This window comes from Neomonachus schauinslandi, chromosome 8 (assembly GCF_002201575.2).
Source record: "Neomonachus schauinslandi chromosome 8, ASM220157v2, whole genome shotgun sequence".
In the NCBI taxonomy this organism is placed as follows: Eukaryota; Metazoa; Chordata; class Mammalia; order Carnivora; family Phocidae; genus Neomonachus; species Neomonachus schauinslandi.
Window position 1 is genome coordinate 14,937,330 of NC_058410.1, and position 18,317 is coordinate 14,955,646.

General features: G+C 38.7%; 1 protein-coding gene across 3 annotated transcripts in view; it reads right to left on the reverse strand.

Annotated features, from left to right (window-relative positions):
• ESR1 (estrogen receptor 1) overlaps positions 1-18,317 on the reverse strand; it is a 275,553-nt gene that overhangs the window by 71,138 nt on the left and 186,098 nt on the right. For all 3 annotated transcript variants that reach the window (XM_021693344.1, XM_021693345.1, XM_021693343.1), the window contains one exon: positions 8,552-8,690. In XM_021693344.1, the coding sequence (XP_021549019.1) occupies positions 8,552-8,690 (139 nt within the window). The remainder of the gene's footprint in view (positions 1-8,551; positions 8,691-18,317) is intronic.

The window sequence follows — 18,317 nt, forward strand, 5'->3', positions numbered from 1 at the left end:
AAAGAAAATACCAATGGTATGCTTTTTCCATCTCTCTTCCATTTGATGAAATGAAAATACAGGTAAAATAACAAATAAGAATATTTAATGACTTAAAATGCCACTAGAAGCTTCAGAACAGAGACTTCATCCTTTTTCTTTGTATTAGGAGCCCACAAGAAGTCAACAACACCAAAAAAAACTGGAACTTAATCATAGATCATAAGGTCATATAACCATGACACTAATAATAAAGACAATTTTGATAACAGGAAATGAAAACAAACATAGTAATTTCTTTTATCCTGAAGCCAAACCTCAGTGTACTCATAAAATTAAGAGCTGTCATCAATAGGAAAATATCCAAGTAGTACTAATACCCTGACATAAGTAATATTTCAAAGATGCATAATCTGTGATCATTGACCTTGATAAACCTTTGCCAAAATCTCTTGCTGCCCTCCTAACAGCTCCAAAAGGACCAACACGTGGAATGTTCTCACCTTTAGAGTTATCTATAATCAGAGTGTACTTTTAGGCAGGATAAATGTATAGTAACTATATTTATGCCAGCATGGGAATGTCAAGAGTGAATCGGTATATAAATGCAAGTGTAAACCAAGGACTGATTTTTACTCTGAATCTATAACCATTAGAAATTGATGGAGGAAAATAACACTAGACATGAATGAACTGGAGTGCAGTGGGGCCCTGCTTAGGTCTTGCTTTTGCTTGCATTCATTTGTATACCACTTTACTCTACCAGTAGACAGTAAATTCCCTGAGGACAGGTCTGCTTCTTAAACCTCTTTTTTTTTTTTTCATATCCTCCTGTATCATGCAGAAGCCCAGAGACATGGTGGTTCTCCATAAATATCTATTGAGTTGACTTACACTGAATCCTAACTTACACAGACTTGAGTTGTCGTCCTCCTTTATCATTGGATTTTAATGGGACTCGCTAAAATGCGTGAAAATCTTTCCGATGCTGACTATGGAGACGTACCTGTGCCAAAAGCAGATCTGAAGGGGATTATTTGATTATCCCTATGTAGCATGTACGCCTTAAGTAACATTAAGATATTTTAAAATTAAACTGTCAAAAATACTATTTTGATTATACTTAAGTCCATTAAGCTGATGTTTAATTGTTAATAGTAAATGGTAAATACAAAAATAATATGGTATGTAAAAATGTAAGAAGTCAAATTAACCTCCTACACAGGATTAATTCTTGGGTTGAAATTCTGCCTTTTCCTCTGGAGCAGTTTTACAGTGGATCCTCACTGTTTACAGGCTTATTCCTCTAGAGAAGTTAAAGACTTGTGGCTTAGCAAGGTTTATTATATAGTGCTACTTAGTTGCTTTTGTTTTTAAGGAGAAACCTTGGTTTCAACGGTTGGTTTGTTTGTTTTTGGGGTTTTTTTTTTGCCTTTTTTCAATAGAACCCCTACAAATGCCTTCATGACTTGATGGCCAAAATGACTTTTCCTGAAATGCCAGTATGTGTGTGTGTGTGTTTAATATCTTTCATGAGATAAAATTCACATGTCATAGAATTGCTCCATTTAAAGCATATAATGCAATTGGTTTTTAGTCAAATAAATATTTTGATTCATTTTCAATGACAGGTAAGCAGTAATAACAGCAGGTTGCTAATTTCTCCCCTTTTTGGCCTCAATTTTTCTCCTGTACTGTTTACAATTTCATATTCCCAGGATTTGTCAGAATGCTCAATGAAAGACTTTTACAAATCAGTCAACTGGCATCTGCCGTTGAGTAATTAAGGACTCGGAACCGGAAAGAACCAATGGATCCAGAGTCAGAATATAAATCTTCTTACCTGTATGCTCATACAATTAATGAGATATAGCATAGAAGACAACCCACCGCAGTACTGTACTCATTTAAAGAAGTTAAATAAATTTTGCCTTCCTTTCTTTTCTTTTTTTATCCAATTCTATAAAGTAGAGTGAAAAAAAGGTTATGAACACATTTCTTGAGATATGAATGAAGCAAACAGTTACACAAACCAAAGCCCACCTGGAAAGTTATAGAGGGAATCCAGCAGAATTCCCAGAGTGACGAAAATTGTCTCCGGTTCAGGACTGACTTTTCTGATGAGTGGATCACTTGTCCCCCACCCCTCCCCCTGCACCTGCTTCCCCAGGTACTATAATGCCCCCCTTCCATGCGGCACACACTTTTTAGAGAGGAAAAATCTGCAAAAGGAATAATATAGAGAGGTCCCTCTCTCCATACCTAAGAAACCTTTAGACAGATCACATTCTGAATTCATCAACTTATTTCAGAACTTTATTTTTTACTCTTCCAAATAAAGAATCTACAAAGAATTTACATCAAGCTTTACATGGGAAAAAAAAGCTACATTTTTTCCAGTGATTATTTTTTTTCTTTTTTCCTTTTATTTTATTATGTTATGTTAATCACCATACATTACATCGTTAGTTTTTGATGTAGTGTTCCATGATGCATTGTTTGCATATAACACCCGGTGCTCCATGCAGTACGTGCCCTCTTTAATACCCATCACCAGGCTAACCCGTCCCCCCACCCCCCTCCCCTCTAGAACCCTCAGTTTGTTTTTCAGAGTCCATCGTCTCTCATGGTTTGTCTCCCCCTCCGATTTCCCCCCTTCATTTTTCCCTTCTTACTTAAAAAAAAAAAAAGCCAATAAAAGTGTTGCTGGAAGCACTGTTTTACTTACATGTTTTTATTTACAAGTTTTTTTCTGAAATATTTACAATAAACAAGCTAAATTGAGAAATGTTCTTGCTTCTAGAAAATGACTTTTTCTTTTCCATTTAAAATGAATGTATCATCTGGAAACAGTCTGCTATTTAGTAGAAGAGGCCAAATGCTTTCTCTGGTGCAGCAACCTGTTTTTCTCTTAAGGAAGAGAACTCATTCCTATTCCATGCCTACAAGTAGAACTTTCTGCTGTTCGATACTATTTCCTCCTGATGTGGGAGCAAGGGAAAGAGCTAGATCAACAACCCTCTGGCCAGACACTGTATGAAAGGAATATTCTATTTGTCGAATTAAGCCCTGCTTTTCAAATGGACGAATAGTTGTTTCTCTGAGAGTGAAGAGGACTCAAAACAGAGTGCTTTGGCTTCACTGAGAAATCCGCAAATATTTTTCAGAATTTGTTAGCACTGATGGCGCCAGCAAAACAGAATTAGACTGTCCCTTGGAAACTGGATAGTCTTCCTGAACACGCAATTTACATTGTTTCCTCTAACATGACATCTGCCTTCCTGCCATAGCAAACCGTACTCCTGCAAGAGCAAAGAGACCCCACCTGGAATGATATATGTTGAACATTTTCAGTCTATATTTTTCCAACGGGAGGACTCAAGCAGGACTAAACGAAGAGACGCATTCCTAGTCGACACAGAGGACATATTTTGTGTTTTCTGGTGCCAAAACACACCAGAGGATTAGGTGCTAGAATGGAAAATAGTTCTCTCCATTTCCTGATTACTTTCACAGGCATTCTTATTATCTTTAACTTTCCTCTTGTAAAACACACACACACGCACACACACACACACAGCATGAGAAATTACTGGGTTCTTTATTTATACCTTATAATAACCTTTATTTCTTGGTTTTCACAGGAAGAGATGACTGCATGAAGTGCTTGGAACTCATTGCTGCAGGACACAGGGAAGAACTGGAAAGTGTGGGTAGGCTAAGCAGACCAAGGGTAAAATTAGCCTTCGAGCATATGACTACCAGGAAAGCTCTGAACTACCAGAATCAAGATACCATGGGTTGTCATCAGGGAGTAAATCAGGCAATAACTCTTTTTAAATAAACTCAAGATAGGAACTATGTCCTCCGTTCACAAATGTGGGATGGCAACCCAGCAGGTTCTATATTCCTGTAATCACTAAACCCCGTGTGCCAGTTCTAACATCTGAGTAATTACGAGGCATGACTGGGACAAATTTTATCCTCCTGATGGTCTTGCAAGGCACAAGGTTTGAGAGAACGGGACATCATTGTCATCAATCGCAGATAAGCCCCGTCTCCAGTTAGCATTGGTAATCCGTGGGTGACGGGACTCCGTGGGACTCTTGGCTCTCTCTTTTCCCTGTTTCTATCATAGAGGTAAACAGCCAATGGAGGTGGCTGACTTTTCAAAGGTTGTGTCACAGAGCCTGAGCTAAAATTAAAAGGAGGACGCTAATGCTCATTTTGTGCTTACCAGCTGTCAGTTAAGCTTTGAAACTTAGGGATTTCTATGGTTTGTTACAAAAAATGTTCACTGTGTACAATCTGATGGGAAAAGAGCAACAGGGAGGGCAGAGTGATTTATGCTAATCAGAGAGCTGGATGTTATCAAAAGGGCTAGAAGCCTGCAAGGTAAAAACATAAACAGTTATTCTCAGCTATCACTCAAAACCATCTTGCAGGTAGATGGAACTTCAAACGGGCTGCTGAGCACATATTTTTACTGGTATGCACAGATCAATGTCATCAAAGGGAGTCATCCCTCCAATACAAAGGGTAATTTAATAATATTGAAATTTCCTAATATTTGGGTGCATGTTAATTAGGAAAGTGTAGAAAATTTTATATTATAAATCAAATTTTTTCCTTTTTATTTTATATTATTTATATAATTTACACTTATTTATATACTTTTCTAATTAGTAAAATGTGCCTGAGTGTCCTTAAATGCATTAAGATCTTGAGCAGTTTACTCGATAGTGGCTTTAGTTATGGGAAAAAATAAGAAGAAGCTTATCCCTGTTTGGAATTCAGAAGCTGCAGAACAGGTTTGTGGAGTAGAAGCAGAAGTGTAAACCTAAGCCAAGCACATTTAGTAATTTTAAAAATCTTTTCAAAACAGACGGATTTTAATTTCTGCAAAGTCTTTAAGGGACCAAGCCAGGAATTGATGAGTAACAATGAATAAGAAGTGAGTGAGTTGGATGCCAAGCATAGCTGAAATGACCATCAGATGTAGATTCTACTGACTGCCACAAACCACCCGGCTGACCTCAGCCAGTGAGATTAACAAACAAGATTAACAAAGACTTACTGGGAGTCATAGAAGACTTTGTGCATTGGAAGTAACAAAAAGATGAACAAGGTCTGGTTGCTGCCCACAAGAAGCTTACGAGCAGGTGAGGAAGAGAAGACACACAATCACAATGTCTGCATGGCAGAAGGGGACTGAGAGCAGACCACACGCAAGAACTGAGACCAAGGAAAGGCCCCCTTCGCCTACAGAGGGGAGAGTGTAAAGAAGGGTTTAATGGAAGAGTACATCTGAAATAAGCCATAAAGAACGGATATATTGCTGACAAGGAATCCTAAAGGCAGCCTTTCCGAAAAACTTGAAATGTGTAGTTACGTTTATGCCCCTCGGGCTGAATTCAGTACCCAGGTGTTTTTAGCCTGGACAAGAGCTCACCAACTTCACCTAATCCTCGGCACTGCCTTTTGGACTCACACCCACTGGCCTTCCTCATTTACAGCATTTGACTGGTTCTGCAGATGTTTGTGTTTAGAGAGTCATAATAGAGAGTCATAATTATCAAGATAAGAAGTCTAGACAGTGTCTTCTAAGGAACAGAAAGAGCCAATTGAAGCTGAGTCAGGAAGCGTTGGGATCACAATTGTGCCTTAAAGAAATCGGGGGCAACACTGTGGGGGCCAGACTGAAAGAAAGAAGGGTGGTGGCCAAGAGAGACAGACGGTAGTGGAGAGGCAATAATCTGGAGAAGGGACAGTGAGGACCTGTGCAGAGGGCACATGGGGGCAGAGGGATGGAGACCAAGGGGAGATATGGATTTAAGAAATGGTTCAGAAATGACTTGATAGCTGGATTACCTAGTGGGGGGTGGTGTGTGTGAAATCCATGATTAACTTAAACTTTATAGCTTCAGTGTCCAGGTGAATGTTGATGTCACAAACAAAGAGAATAAAGAAAAGGAACAAGGGGCACCTGGGTGGCTCAGTCGTTAAGCGTCTGCCTTGGGCTCAGGTCATGATCCCGGGGTCCTGGGATCGAGCCCCGCATCGGGCTCCCTGCTCAGCGGGAAGCCTGCTTCTCCCTCTCCCACTCCCCCTGCTTGTGTTCCCTCTCTCGCTGTGTCTCTCTCTGTCAAATAAATAAATAAAGTCTTAAAAAAAAATAGTAAAAAAAAAAAAAGAAAAGGAACCAAATTGATAAGGCAGATAATATATTCAAGGGAGGGATATGGTGAGTCTGAAGAGCTTACAGGGCACTGAAGTAGAAAAGTCTAGAAGAGTTGTTCTCAACCAGGGTCAATTTTGCACCTCCCCTCCTGCCACACACTGGGCATGTTTAGAAATGTCCAGAGACATTTGGGGTTGTTATCATTGGGGAGGAGGGGTGTTATGAGCCTCTAGTACGTAGGGTTCAAGGGTCCTGCTAAACATCCTAAAATGTATGGAACAGTCACCACAAGAAAGAATGAACCTGCTAAAATGTCAGTAGCACAGACACTGAGAAATCCTGGTCTAAAGGAAGTGAGAACTTCCAATCGAGAATTGAAGAAAGTAGGAACAGAGGGAGATGAGAAATTTCACTCATTCACACTGCAGTAAGAGACTTGAGAGAACATTACCTACAATGAAAGTATGTGGGAAAGGAAGAGAAGCAGGTGGTGGACAAAATCCTAGGCAATATCAATACCTCATTAGCAAAATGAGTTCTTTGGGGTGGAGTAACGTCACAAATCATTTCACATTTATTTTTTAAGTCAACTCTACCCCCAACATGGGACCCACATTCATAACCCCAAGATCAAGAGTTGCACGCTCTACTGACTGAGCCAGCCAAGTGCCCCAAACCCTTTTATATTTAAAATGCCATGACATGATGACTGTTTTCAGAAAGTGTGTACTCAGAAAGATAGATATGAATGAAATGGGGAATCATGGAGAAGATCAGTAATGAATGAACATCCTAAAAAATTAAGCATTGAAGATACATTCCAGTCTGTAGCAGGGAAGGATTGTATGTGGTCTGCAAATTTGTTATAACTTGGTCACAGAACCACACAGCTGTAACACAAAAAAATTAAGAAAGAAGAAGCTGGAGGAGGAGGAGGGGGAAGAGGTGGATGAGAAGAAAAGAAGGAAGGAAGAAACAAAGGAAAACAAAGAAGAAGAGGTATGGAAGGGGGAAAATGGCAAGAGAAACAAGGGGAAGGGAGAGAAGGAAAGGAGAACAGTAGAGACACCTCTAAAAGACACAGAATACAATGCGAGCGAAGTTCTAAAGAACAAGACTCGTAGCCATCCTCGAAAATTTTGCCAAACTCTAATATGGGAATCTATTCCACGAACAGCAAAATCTGCTTCTTGAACAGTATCATCACTGTTTCTCAAAAGCTATCTAACACAAAATGACAAAACAGTAAGCAATACCTGTACAATTCTCCAGTACTTAAATAAATTTTGCTGTCACTCTGCTCCACTAGGGCTTGCCAGAGGTCAGGGGGCCTGGAGAGGGACAGGAGATGGGGAGGTAGTGGGGCGCTCCAAAGTGAAGGAATGTGGAAGGATGCATCATAGCCACCTTGGCAGCCTTAGACTGCTGAGCAAAGGCAAAGGAAGTTTGCGAGAAACAGCTAGAAGATGGTCTTTTCCCATTCAAATTGTTATGTGGCCCACAAATACTAGGTATGCCTGGAAACCAAGAGAGGCATCACTGACCCAGAAAGAGGATGAAGAACATGTGCACAGGACAGAGGCAGTATGAGTGTTGAGCCAGATAGATCTTGAATTCCAAACTTGGCTCCACCATTGGCTAGTTTGATGCTGTTTGCGAGTAGCAGAATGGCTCTGAAACTTAGCTTCTTTCTGGTCAAGTGTGAATGGTGGGCTTCCCAGGCATGCTGTGATGTTTAAAGGACATCATGGATGTAAAGTGTCAACCCAAATAAAACACATTAAATAAGGTTGCACATTTGAAAACAGAAATCTTCACTTCTGTAAATGAACAAGTAACTTTTATGAATTGATAGAACTGGGAGTGGCCTTCAGAATGCTGGTCAAATTTCCTCCTTTAGCTGATAGGAAAATTGGAGAAGGAAATGAAGAGGCTATTGTGGTTTGGATGTATGTGGGCCAAAAGAGACCTTAATTAAAGGGAGGTTATTCATTTTTTTAATATAAGATGAAGGTAGAGTTAGAAAATTAGAGTCCATAGTTATATAGATGTGTATATATATACACATATATACAGATGTGTATATATATACAAACATACATTTTATATGTATATGTACATATGATATACAAATTATATATGTGTATATTAGAAATAACAGAACTTCTCTTAGGATGCTCTATTATGATGCCTAGCATCATCCAGCAGAAAGTTGTCCTTAACTTTCTGTGAACTTCACTAGACTATATCTCCCACATTCACCCCTTTGTAAAGTAAATATATCTCATAAAGTTCTTGGGTGCCTCACAGAGTACCAAATAAAAGAGTTTTAGGAATAAACTGGTGATTATAAAGGATATGCTTCCCCCAAGCTACAGTCAGGTCACTTACCTGTCCAGGAGCAAGTTAGGAGCAAATAGGAGCTTCCCTGGGTGCTCCATGGAGCGCCAGACAAGTCCAATCATCAGAATCTCTAGCCAGGCACATTCCAGAAGGTGGACTTGATCATGGAGGCTCAAATCAACAAAGCCTAAAACAAGACAAGAAAACCCTGCTGACTTAAAATGAAAAGTCGTCATTACCAATGAAATGAATGCAACGAGGCATCTATTTCCTATTAGATGGTATGGCATGTAATGGAAGCACACTGGATAGGAAAGTTAAGTAACTATTTCTAAATCTAGTATATCAATGAACATTAAGGTAGCAGTAAGTTTCTTGGTGCCTGAGTGTCACATCTATAGAAATATACTAATTTACACAACCCACTTGGCTTTTTATAAAGTTCTATACTTAGTGTTAAAACTTATTATCTTAGACATTGTTTTTTACTTAGACATCTCTAATAGCCCTATGTGATTACTATATTTCATTTCTGATTCAGTTGCAGATATTTAGGTATAAGAAATTTAAACTATTTGCCTTAAACCAAACAGGAATTAGAGCACAGGCAAGAGCAAAGTCACTAAATTTCTATTTCTTTGTTTCATCACTAAGCCATGCTCTTTTTTTCACACCATGTAAAAGAAAGTCTAATGAAATAGCATGTGTAAATAAATAACTTGGGGGAGAATGAGTCAGATGAATAAAGCTGACACTATAATTACTTCTAGTAATAAGTACTAATGTGCCCTTGTTTGATAAAGGCTTTAATAGGAGATTAAAGTTTTTCCTAATCATTACTGACAATATGGCAGATGCCTAATGATAATAATAATAACAACAACAATAAGCAAGAGGAGGAGAAGGGGAAAAGGGAGAGGAGGAAGAAGAAGAAGGATGAGGAGGAAGAAGAAGCAGAGGAGGAGGAAAATGGCCAACTTATTGAACCCTTACTACAGTTTTGAAGTACTAAACAATTAGCTGATCATTTCTGATACATGGATGGGCCATCCTTACTGCTAAGTAGGTGACTAACCATATAGAGAAACCCCAACTAGAGAAAGACCCCAGAGTCTATGCCCCCTGGGAGTCATCATTCCCTAATCAAACCTCACAAATTCTATCTTTGAAGTAGCACTAAAATTCTTCCTCTCCTTTCTATAGTCCCACTGTTACTATTTTAATTTAATTCCTAAGAGTCATCTTTCTGACTTTTGTAAATCAACATAATTATTTTGAGACTTACCCATGGTCTTCCATGTATGAATAGTTGATTCTTTTTATCTCTGAGTGGTATTCCATTGTATGGAAATATACAATAAATAAATACAATTTGCTGATCCTTTCATTGGACATTTGGGTTGTTTGGGGCTATTACAAATAAAGCTTTTATGAGCAATTTATGTACTAATTTTTTGTATGAACATAGGCTTTCATTTTTGGGGGGGTAAATACTTAAGAGTCCAATGGCTGGATCATACAGTAGGCATATATTTCACTTTTTAAGAAACTGCTAAATTGTCCATTTTATATTCCCACCAACAATAGATGAGAGCACTAGTTGCACCACATCCTCACTGACACTTGGTATGGTCAGTCTTATTTTTTTTTATCATTTAAAAAAATTTTTTTATTTAAATTCAATTTAGTTAACATATAGTGTATTATTAGCTTCAGGGGTAGAATTTCTTTTTAATTATAGATATTCTAGTAGATGTACAGAGGTATCACACTGGCTCTGTGGTTTTAATTTGCATTTCCCTAATAACTAATGATGTTGCACATCTTTTCATGTGCTTCTAACAGATCATTATCATACATTGTATTGATGTTAATTATGCATTTATCTGTAAATTCTGCTAGGCTGCATATTCATCAGAAGCACCACATGCATGATTCTATCAAATTCTGCTTTTTAAAACCAATACTTCTCGCACCTTCTCCTACATCAATCAACCGTTCCAAGGACCATAACAGTGTAGACTTTCTCAGAACAGGTATTGGAAAAAGTGAGTTTCACTCATTTAAAGCAGGGCTTGCAAGCGGAGAAAAAATGGGTAGCTCTGTTCATTAAAAAAAAAAAAAACCCAAAATATTAAAACACAGTGACTGGGTTTCAGGCCTCCTTGATAGAAAAAGGAACAGGTATCTGTACAACCTACAGATATTTACCTCTGGAGTACACTGGGTTAAAATGGACTAACCTTGTTCTGGAAGAAACAGTGCCTGAGGCAATAGGAAATGTTTCTTTTTCTCAATACCCAGTGTCTAATGGGATAAATTGACTCCAGTGAGCAGTACTTAAAAGGAAAGCTCTCAAGGAAGTTTTAATTCTCTAAGATTTTACCCCGATCTTTTGGGTAAAGCCTCAGAATAGCAATGTAAATGGACACTGTCAATTAAGCTCACTTTCAGAAATACTAACATTCAAAAGTGATGTCTTCTGGGATGCCTGGGTGGCACAGTGGGTTGAGCGACCAACCCTTGGTTTCTGCTCAAGTCATGATCTCAGGGTCGTGAGATTGAGCCCTGTGTTGGACTCCACACTCAGCATGGAGTCTGCTTGAGACTCTCTCTCTCCCTCTCCCCCTCCCCCCCATGCTCTCTCTCGCCCACTCTCTCTCTGTCTCTAAAATAAATAAATCTTTTTAAAAAGTGATGTCTTCTTTCATGACATTCACTGTTTTATATGGGAAAAAATACAATCATGTGATAATGTCATCCATGATGACATGTACACCATGTTATTCAATACCCTCCAGAAACCTCAAACACTCACACAGGATGAGATTGGGGAGTACCTTTTGAGAAAACCACAGCTGGTCACACAACCATTCAATTTTGGAAAACCAAAGGAGTATTTCCTGGTAGTAACCTTACATGTTAAACTGAATCATACTTTTTAATTCTCGCTTCAAAACTTTAGTGCAGGGCACCTGGGTGGCTCAGTCGTTAAGCATCTGCCTTCGGCTCAGGTCATGATCCCGGGTCCTGGGATTGAGCCCCGAATCGGGGTCCCTGCTCCATGGGAAGCCTGCTTCTCCCTCCCCCACTCCCCCTGCTTGTGCTCCCTCTCTCCCTGTGTCTCTCTCTGTCAAATAAATAAATAAAATCTTAAAAAAAAAAAAAAAAAACCTCAGTGCTATTTAAGTCTGACACTTTTAGTGGTCTCTTGGGTGCCTCAGAAGCTCACCATAACCATTTGTACCACACAAGTCTGGTGATTATGAAATCTGTCTGAAGTATGTCTGTTAGCAATAGTTTTCAGTCTGGGTCTAGCAAAATTGCTGGGGCCTTCTGTTGAGATGATGTAGATCTCTCAAAAAGAAATAGTCTCTTTAGTTATCTTTCCCAGCTGTGCATATTGCCTTCAGACAGGGTTATTATATCTCTTGCATAGTGCCCTTTGCAAGTTCCTGGGGCAGGGGTGGCAGTGGAGGCGCAAAGATGACTATCAATCAACCTTTCTTGATGAATGTGAAGGCCACTAAAGACTGTCCACTAAAGACTCTAAATTCATAGCCAGTGGAGATCAATAATGTACTAAATCCCAAACAAAATTATATTATCTATCAATAGACATCAAGTTTCAATCCTTAGCTTTTTCCTTATAAACAAGAGGAATGATCCAATGTGCAGTTTCAACTGGATCTGCTATAATAACATAAAGGCATTCCACAAGGCCTTTCTTGAACACTTGAAAGTGTTGCCAAAATGAAGATGGGAGGGAGAAGCATTTATGGGATATGAATAGAGGCATCAGTGACGGATATTCTTACAGGTGACATAGTGAGAGACGATTCACCTCCCATCACTTGGGGACTCACATCTTAGTGACAGGGACAGTGACAAGGGGCCCTGGGCCTGTGGAATCCACACCAGTGGGACAGAATGCATACCTAAAAAGTAGTAACAATAGTTTATTGAGACCAAAGGAGATCAGATGTAAGGAAATCTCATTTTATAAAATAGAATTTTAAAAGAAAGCAAACATGGGTCTTTTCCTCTAGCCCACATTCACAGATCGAGTAATAGAGTATCTAGAGATGGAATATCCTGGAAGACAGAAATGTCTCACCTCCTACTCCCCACCCACTAGGTGGGCAGGGATCTAATGAAGTTGAGGGAGGTCTCTTTCACAGAGAAATAACCCCTTATGCATACAACTGACTCATTATCTCTAGCTTCATCACCACATAAATACATTCCTGCCTTCTGTCCTCCATTATAAAATAACTGTCTTTCCTCCAAGATTTTTATCTTAGTTTTAACTGTGAAAGAACCTTATGGCATGTTCTCCTCTTTCCCTTGGGCCTCATGAGACCCTAAACCCTCTTCCCCACTCTGTTGGAGCCTGCCAGACAAATTACTTAATTTGCCTTGGCACAAAGGAAATCCTTCAAGCCTCACCCTCCCTTATGGGGTATGACGTGGCTCTTAGAAATGACATTGAAAAGTGTGCTGAGATTCTTAGGCAAAATGACTATTATAATATGAATGCTTGTGAAGTTCTGCACTGCAGTGGGATAAAAGGTAAATCACAGTGGCTCTTCAGGATAAGCATGAGGAAAAATAAGCACTATGGTAATTATATTTCTTATTTCCATGGGATAAATCTATAGAGAGGCAAAGTGAGGAAGAAACCTTGTGGAAGAAAAAAAGCAACTAGAAACCAGGTGGTTGGTTCCCTTAGTAAATCCACTGGAAAAAATATTAGTTTCCTGACCTTCAGAAAAAATTAATCATGTTCTCAGTCATATGATGACCCCAATGTTCTCCAAAATGTCACTTATGAAATTGCCTATTAAATGCTTTTTGTATTGCTTTAACTCAATGGGAGAAGATTTAAATAATTCACCTCTTCCTCTGGATGCCAAAGACTCAGTGAAGAAGGAGAAGATAAAGAAGAATGAGAAGGAGGAGGAGGAGGAGGGGAAGAAGGAGATGAGGAGGAGAAGAAAGGGGGGAGCAGAAGAATGGAACATGAGACTATAGCATAAAGACAGCTACAAGCTGAACAAAATTGGGGATTTCTGGGAGAAAGGCTACAGAACGGATAATACCAGAGGAACCTAGATCCCAGTTCAAATGCTGAGCAGTCTTCATGCCCTCCATTTGTAATATTTTTTCTTTTTTCTCCAGAAAATCGTCACTTGATATCATACTATGGACATGTACCCCGTGATATGACCTCCCACCTCCAAATAGAATCTTAGATCCTCTTTTTATGCAGTCCCATTATAGAGAGACCCATTAATACTGTGATTTCCATTCTATAACTCTTTAAGCATATCCAATAATATACAAGTACTGAAAAAGTTTTAAGAAATGAGCTGAACCCATTTAAACAATTTCATCCACCACTCTTACCAGATACATAGCACTGTTACAAAGTAAAATAAATGGCAACAGATTATCAGTTGTTTAGAAATATTGAATGACAATGCAAGAACATGGGCCTCCTCCCCAGCCTGCTCTACATCACTATGTCTGTGTGTATTCCGGCTTTCCTCTGCTATAATAAAGGGAAGTGTGCAGAGGCCCCCCCTCTGGTACAATATCACTTATCCAACATTCTTATGCAATCACCATACTAATAGACATCCACCTTGCCAATACCGAGCTGACACTTTCTTGAGGCTACAACAGCCCTCAATTCTCAGGCCCGATTACGAGGTATTTCCAACATGGGATTTTTTTTATTATGGGGAGGGTACACCCCCCTCCCATCCTCCCAACGGAATGAAGAGGAGAGAAATAATGAAAAGAGTATGAGCTGAAAAGTCAAGTAGACCTGGCTTGAAGTTCTTCTGCGGCCTACAGCCAGTTACTTAAGATCTCTGAAAGCTCTTCCCATCTGTAAAATGCAGATGGACTGACCTACCACTTTGGGTTATTGTAAAAATTAAGGAGTTGGCAGATGTCCCAGAGTACCAGAGTCCTACTCAGTGAATATTCGTTCTCCTTCCTATTCATCCCAATAGGCCTGGAACTTCTTCCTAATAGAAGGGAACATGACTTTTGCAAAGCACCAAGAGAAATGTTTTATTTCAAAATATTTTAGATTTAGAGCTTCAAACTTAAATTGGGCACTTTGTGTTTGCCCTAAGTCATGTTGTGTTTTCTGTTTATATTTTTCTTTTTATTTATATACAAAAATAACCTAATAAAAAGGATAAAAGACTTCCTGGACATCAAACAGCTCTTACAAAACAACGTTTTCATGATTTAAAAGTGGAGGGAACAAGAGCATGTGGATTATATTTCTCCTAAAATACATATGCAAAGAAATGAGAAAAGAAAGCACATCTGGGGTTTTATTACACTCAAAGCATTTCAAGATGTTTAGCAAATCCAGAATGCAGCTGTATTTGTACACCCCAATAAATGGTCAATGGTTTTTTACTAAACTCAGCAGACTTCCACACTGTGTTTGCTGCTCCTTATTTGCCTTGAGATAGAACAAAACTTGCCCTGTGGTGACGACCTCCCTTGGGAAATAAAACAGCATTCTCGAGGCAATACTCAGCAATAAAAACCAGTGGTAAGTGAAGAACTGAATGTGACAAATTCGATATTTTAAAAATATGTCACATTTAGCATAGTTAATAGCCAATTAATTTGAGTTGAGGTTGAAGAATTCAGGGCAGAGTTTTTAAAGTAAACAAAAGTAGTGCTTTTTAAATGAATGGTGTATATCTCAAATGCCCCTTATTAAGATGACTATAGTTTGAAAGAATTACAGATGATGAGGTCATGATATCTATATATATCCACAAACTTTCCAATCTTGACTCTGTAGCCTGACAAGGGTACCATGTTTTGACATAATATAATGAAGACATTTATGACATCATTACCAATTCAACTATGGTTGGGTTTTTTTTTTAAAGATTCATTTGAGAGAGAGAAAGCATGTGCACAGGGCGGGGGGGAAGGCAGAGGGAGAGAGAAAATCTCAAGCAGACTCCCTGCTGAGCATGGGGCTCAATCCCAGGACCCTGAGATCATGACCTGAGCCGGAATCAAGGGTCAGACACTTAATCGACCAAGCCACCCAGGCACCCCAACCATTGTTGGGCTTTAACCACCATCCCCCACACCATATACACCCATTATAACGCTCCTTTGAAAAATTATTAGACTTACCCATGGAAATGTATTCAGACTTCAAAAATTTTCTAGCATTTTTTTCCCTGCTCTGGACATTAGGCTAGATTTTTTTTTTTTTTTTTTTTTACAGTGGGTTCTATGTCCAGTGTGGGGCTTGAACTCAGGACCCTGAGATTAAGAGATGCATGTTCTACCGGCTGAGCCAGCCAGGTGCCCCCTGGACTTTAGGCCAGATTTATTGTTTAGTCATCATAAACACTTCTAGGTATGGATTCGTGTGTGCCATAGTTTATGGTTACATTTTACTTACCTGCCAATATTTGATTATGTTTTACACATCAACACATAGGATATGAAAAAAGTATATGGAAATAAATTGTGTCTATCTGGAGAGGTAATTATAGAACTTCTCTGATTAGCAAAAAAAGTAGAGCTACATTGAAAAGCACCTCAAGATCTTAAGGTTTAGAATTATATATTGTATCATATGTAAAACAGTTATAACACAAAGAAGGAAATTATTCTTGACCTTAAATAGGAGCTTCATAAAATATTTCCCTGAACTTTTATTTAGCAGTTTTGTTGATGACACAGTTTTAAATGGCCAGATACATATTTTCTCATTTTTCTAAGGCTGGATAGATCTTAATTCTGATCACAGCATTGTGAAATTGTGAATATTTTCTTTTTAAAAATTATGTTCTCAGTTTTGAATATGTCATTGCATCTTTGGGAAAGGGACAGATGAAGCTATTGGGCTATGTCCCTCATATAAGCATTCATTTATTCTGCAAATTTCTCTCTAAATTTAATAATAAGAAAAGGTTTTCTTCTCCTAAAGAATTGATGTGTTCCTTTTGGTGGAAAGTAAGAACAACAGGGCTTACTACAGACTGTATGAAGCCCTATGTCAGGAAGCACAGACATAAATACAATATCCAAAGGCAATAATAATTTCACCTGTTTCCTGGGAAAATGACTGCCTTACTTCTGACTGTACTATTGAATTACAAGGTACCTCATATCAGACTTTGCCAAGTAGATAGAGGAATAAATCATTAAAATATATGTTTGTCTCCACACACACATAACTATCCCCCTTTTTTTCTTTCTATTCAACAAAAAATATGTTATGTGATGACAGATAAGGAAGTGGTTTGTTAGGAGAAAAGAATTAATCTCACAACTATATCTGACTCCAAAAAGAAAAATAAGTCAAGACTTTCAGATATCAGGATTAGACTTGGGGATCAAAAAAAATGTCCCTCAGAGAAAACAAAGCAGATGGCAACTCTATCTTGTTACCAACCCCATCTGTATTACACTCAGAACCTTGGTTTATGAAGAGATGGTTGTCATGACAATAAGCATTTGAGAAGAGTTCTGGAGAAGCTTATGGATTTAAGAGTGTCTCCTAGCTTCCCAATTTTTGAAGCACACACAAAAAAACCATTCCCTCCATCCACCAAATAAACAATTCTATTACTTCTTGTATTGGCTACAATTATTCTCTATTGACAGTATACATTTTTTGTACTCTCTCATGTCAAAATCCTCCTTGGAGGGACAGAAAAGCTCTTTACTCTGATACAGCACAGCTTGAAGGTAAACTAGTCTTTTATTTTTATTCAGCAAGGGCAATGGTATTAACTACAACTTAATTTATTTTCCTTACCAGCTCAGGAAAAAAATCAATTTCGGCTTAAATGAAGAAGGGGGAAAAAAAGTAAAAGAAATTATTTTCCAGTTTCTGAGAGTAGGTTGCAAACTAAAGAAGGAAAAAAATTAATAAACTATAAAGTAAAGTACTTAAGCTTGTCCTTTGACGTGCTTGGCAAATGCACAGGAAGGCCAGCACTGTGGAGCAGCGCTGGGTTCGCTCAGGAAGAGCATGGATTGGCTGTGTTTGAAAAGTCAACAAGCACTTGTACCTTGGAACATACATTTTTTCCTGTCTACCTAGAAGCAGACCTACAGAGGCATTTCAAATACTATTGTCATCAGTCTGAGTTTTCCAGATAACTGTATGTTCCCGGGAAACACTACAAACGTCAACACAAACACTGAGAGGGAAGCAGACAATTCTTTTTAAGCAAGTCCCCTAAACAAATGGACAATGATGATTTCCTCCTCCTACCTGCTCCCTGCCTAAGCCCCTTTTGGTTTTGTGAAACCAAAATTGATGATTATCTTACAGTCTTAGGGAGTGTTTTCTGACATACACACACACACACATACACACATTTGCTAGAGGAACACCCATTATTGCTGATGACCCAGGGACATCCAGTTCTAGAATGAATTAGGAGCAAAAAAGAGGCTTATTCTCTCATTGTTTTTACTTAAATTCAGAATATTAAAATGGGAGTCTTCCAAGGCAAAATCACCAAGAAATAACAGAAATGCTGAGTAGCAAATCATATAACAACACTGCCTCTGAGAAACCAGAGGATAAGGCACAGGACCCCATTCCAAGAACGGATAGGCAGTCCCAAGTCTGAGGTCAGTGGGGACCTGAGAGTCTCACAAGCACATGAGGGATTTATTTAGAAAAGTGTGCTTCCTCCCTTCCAGTCTTCCTCACAGCTCCCCTCCTCTCACATTCTTGCCATTAACCTACACAAATTTCAGCCCCAAAGAGAACAAACAACAAAATAAAGGA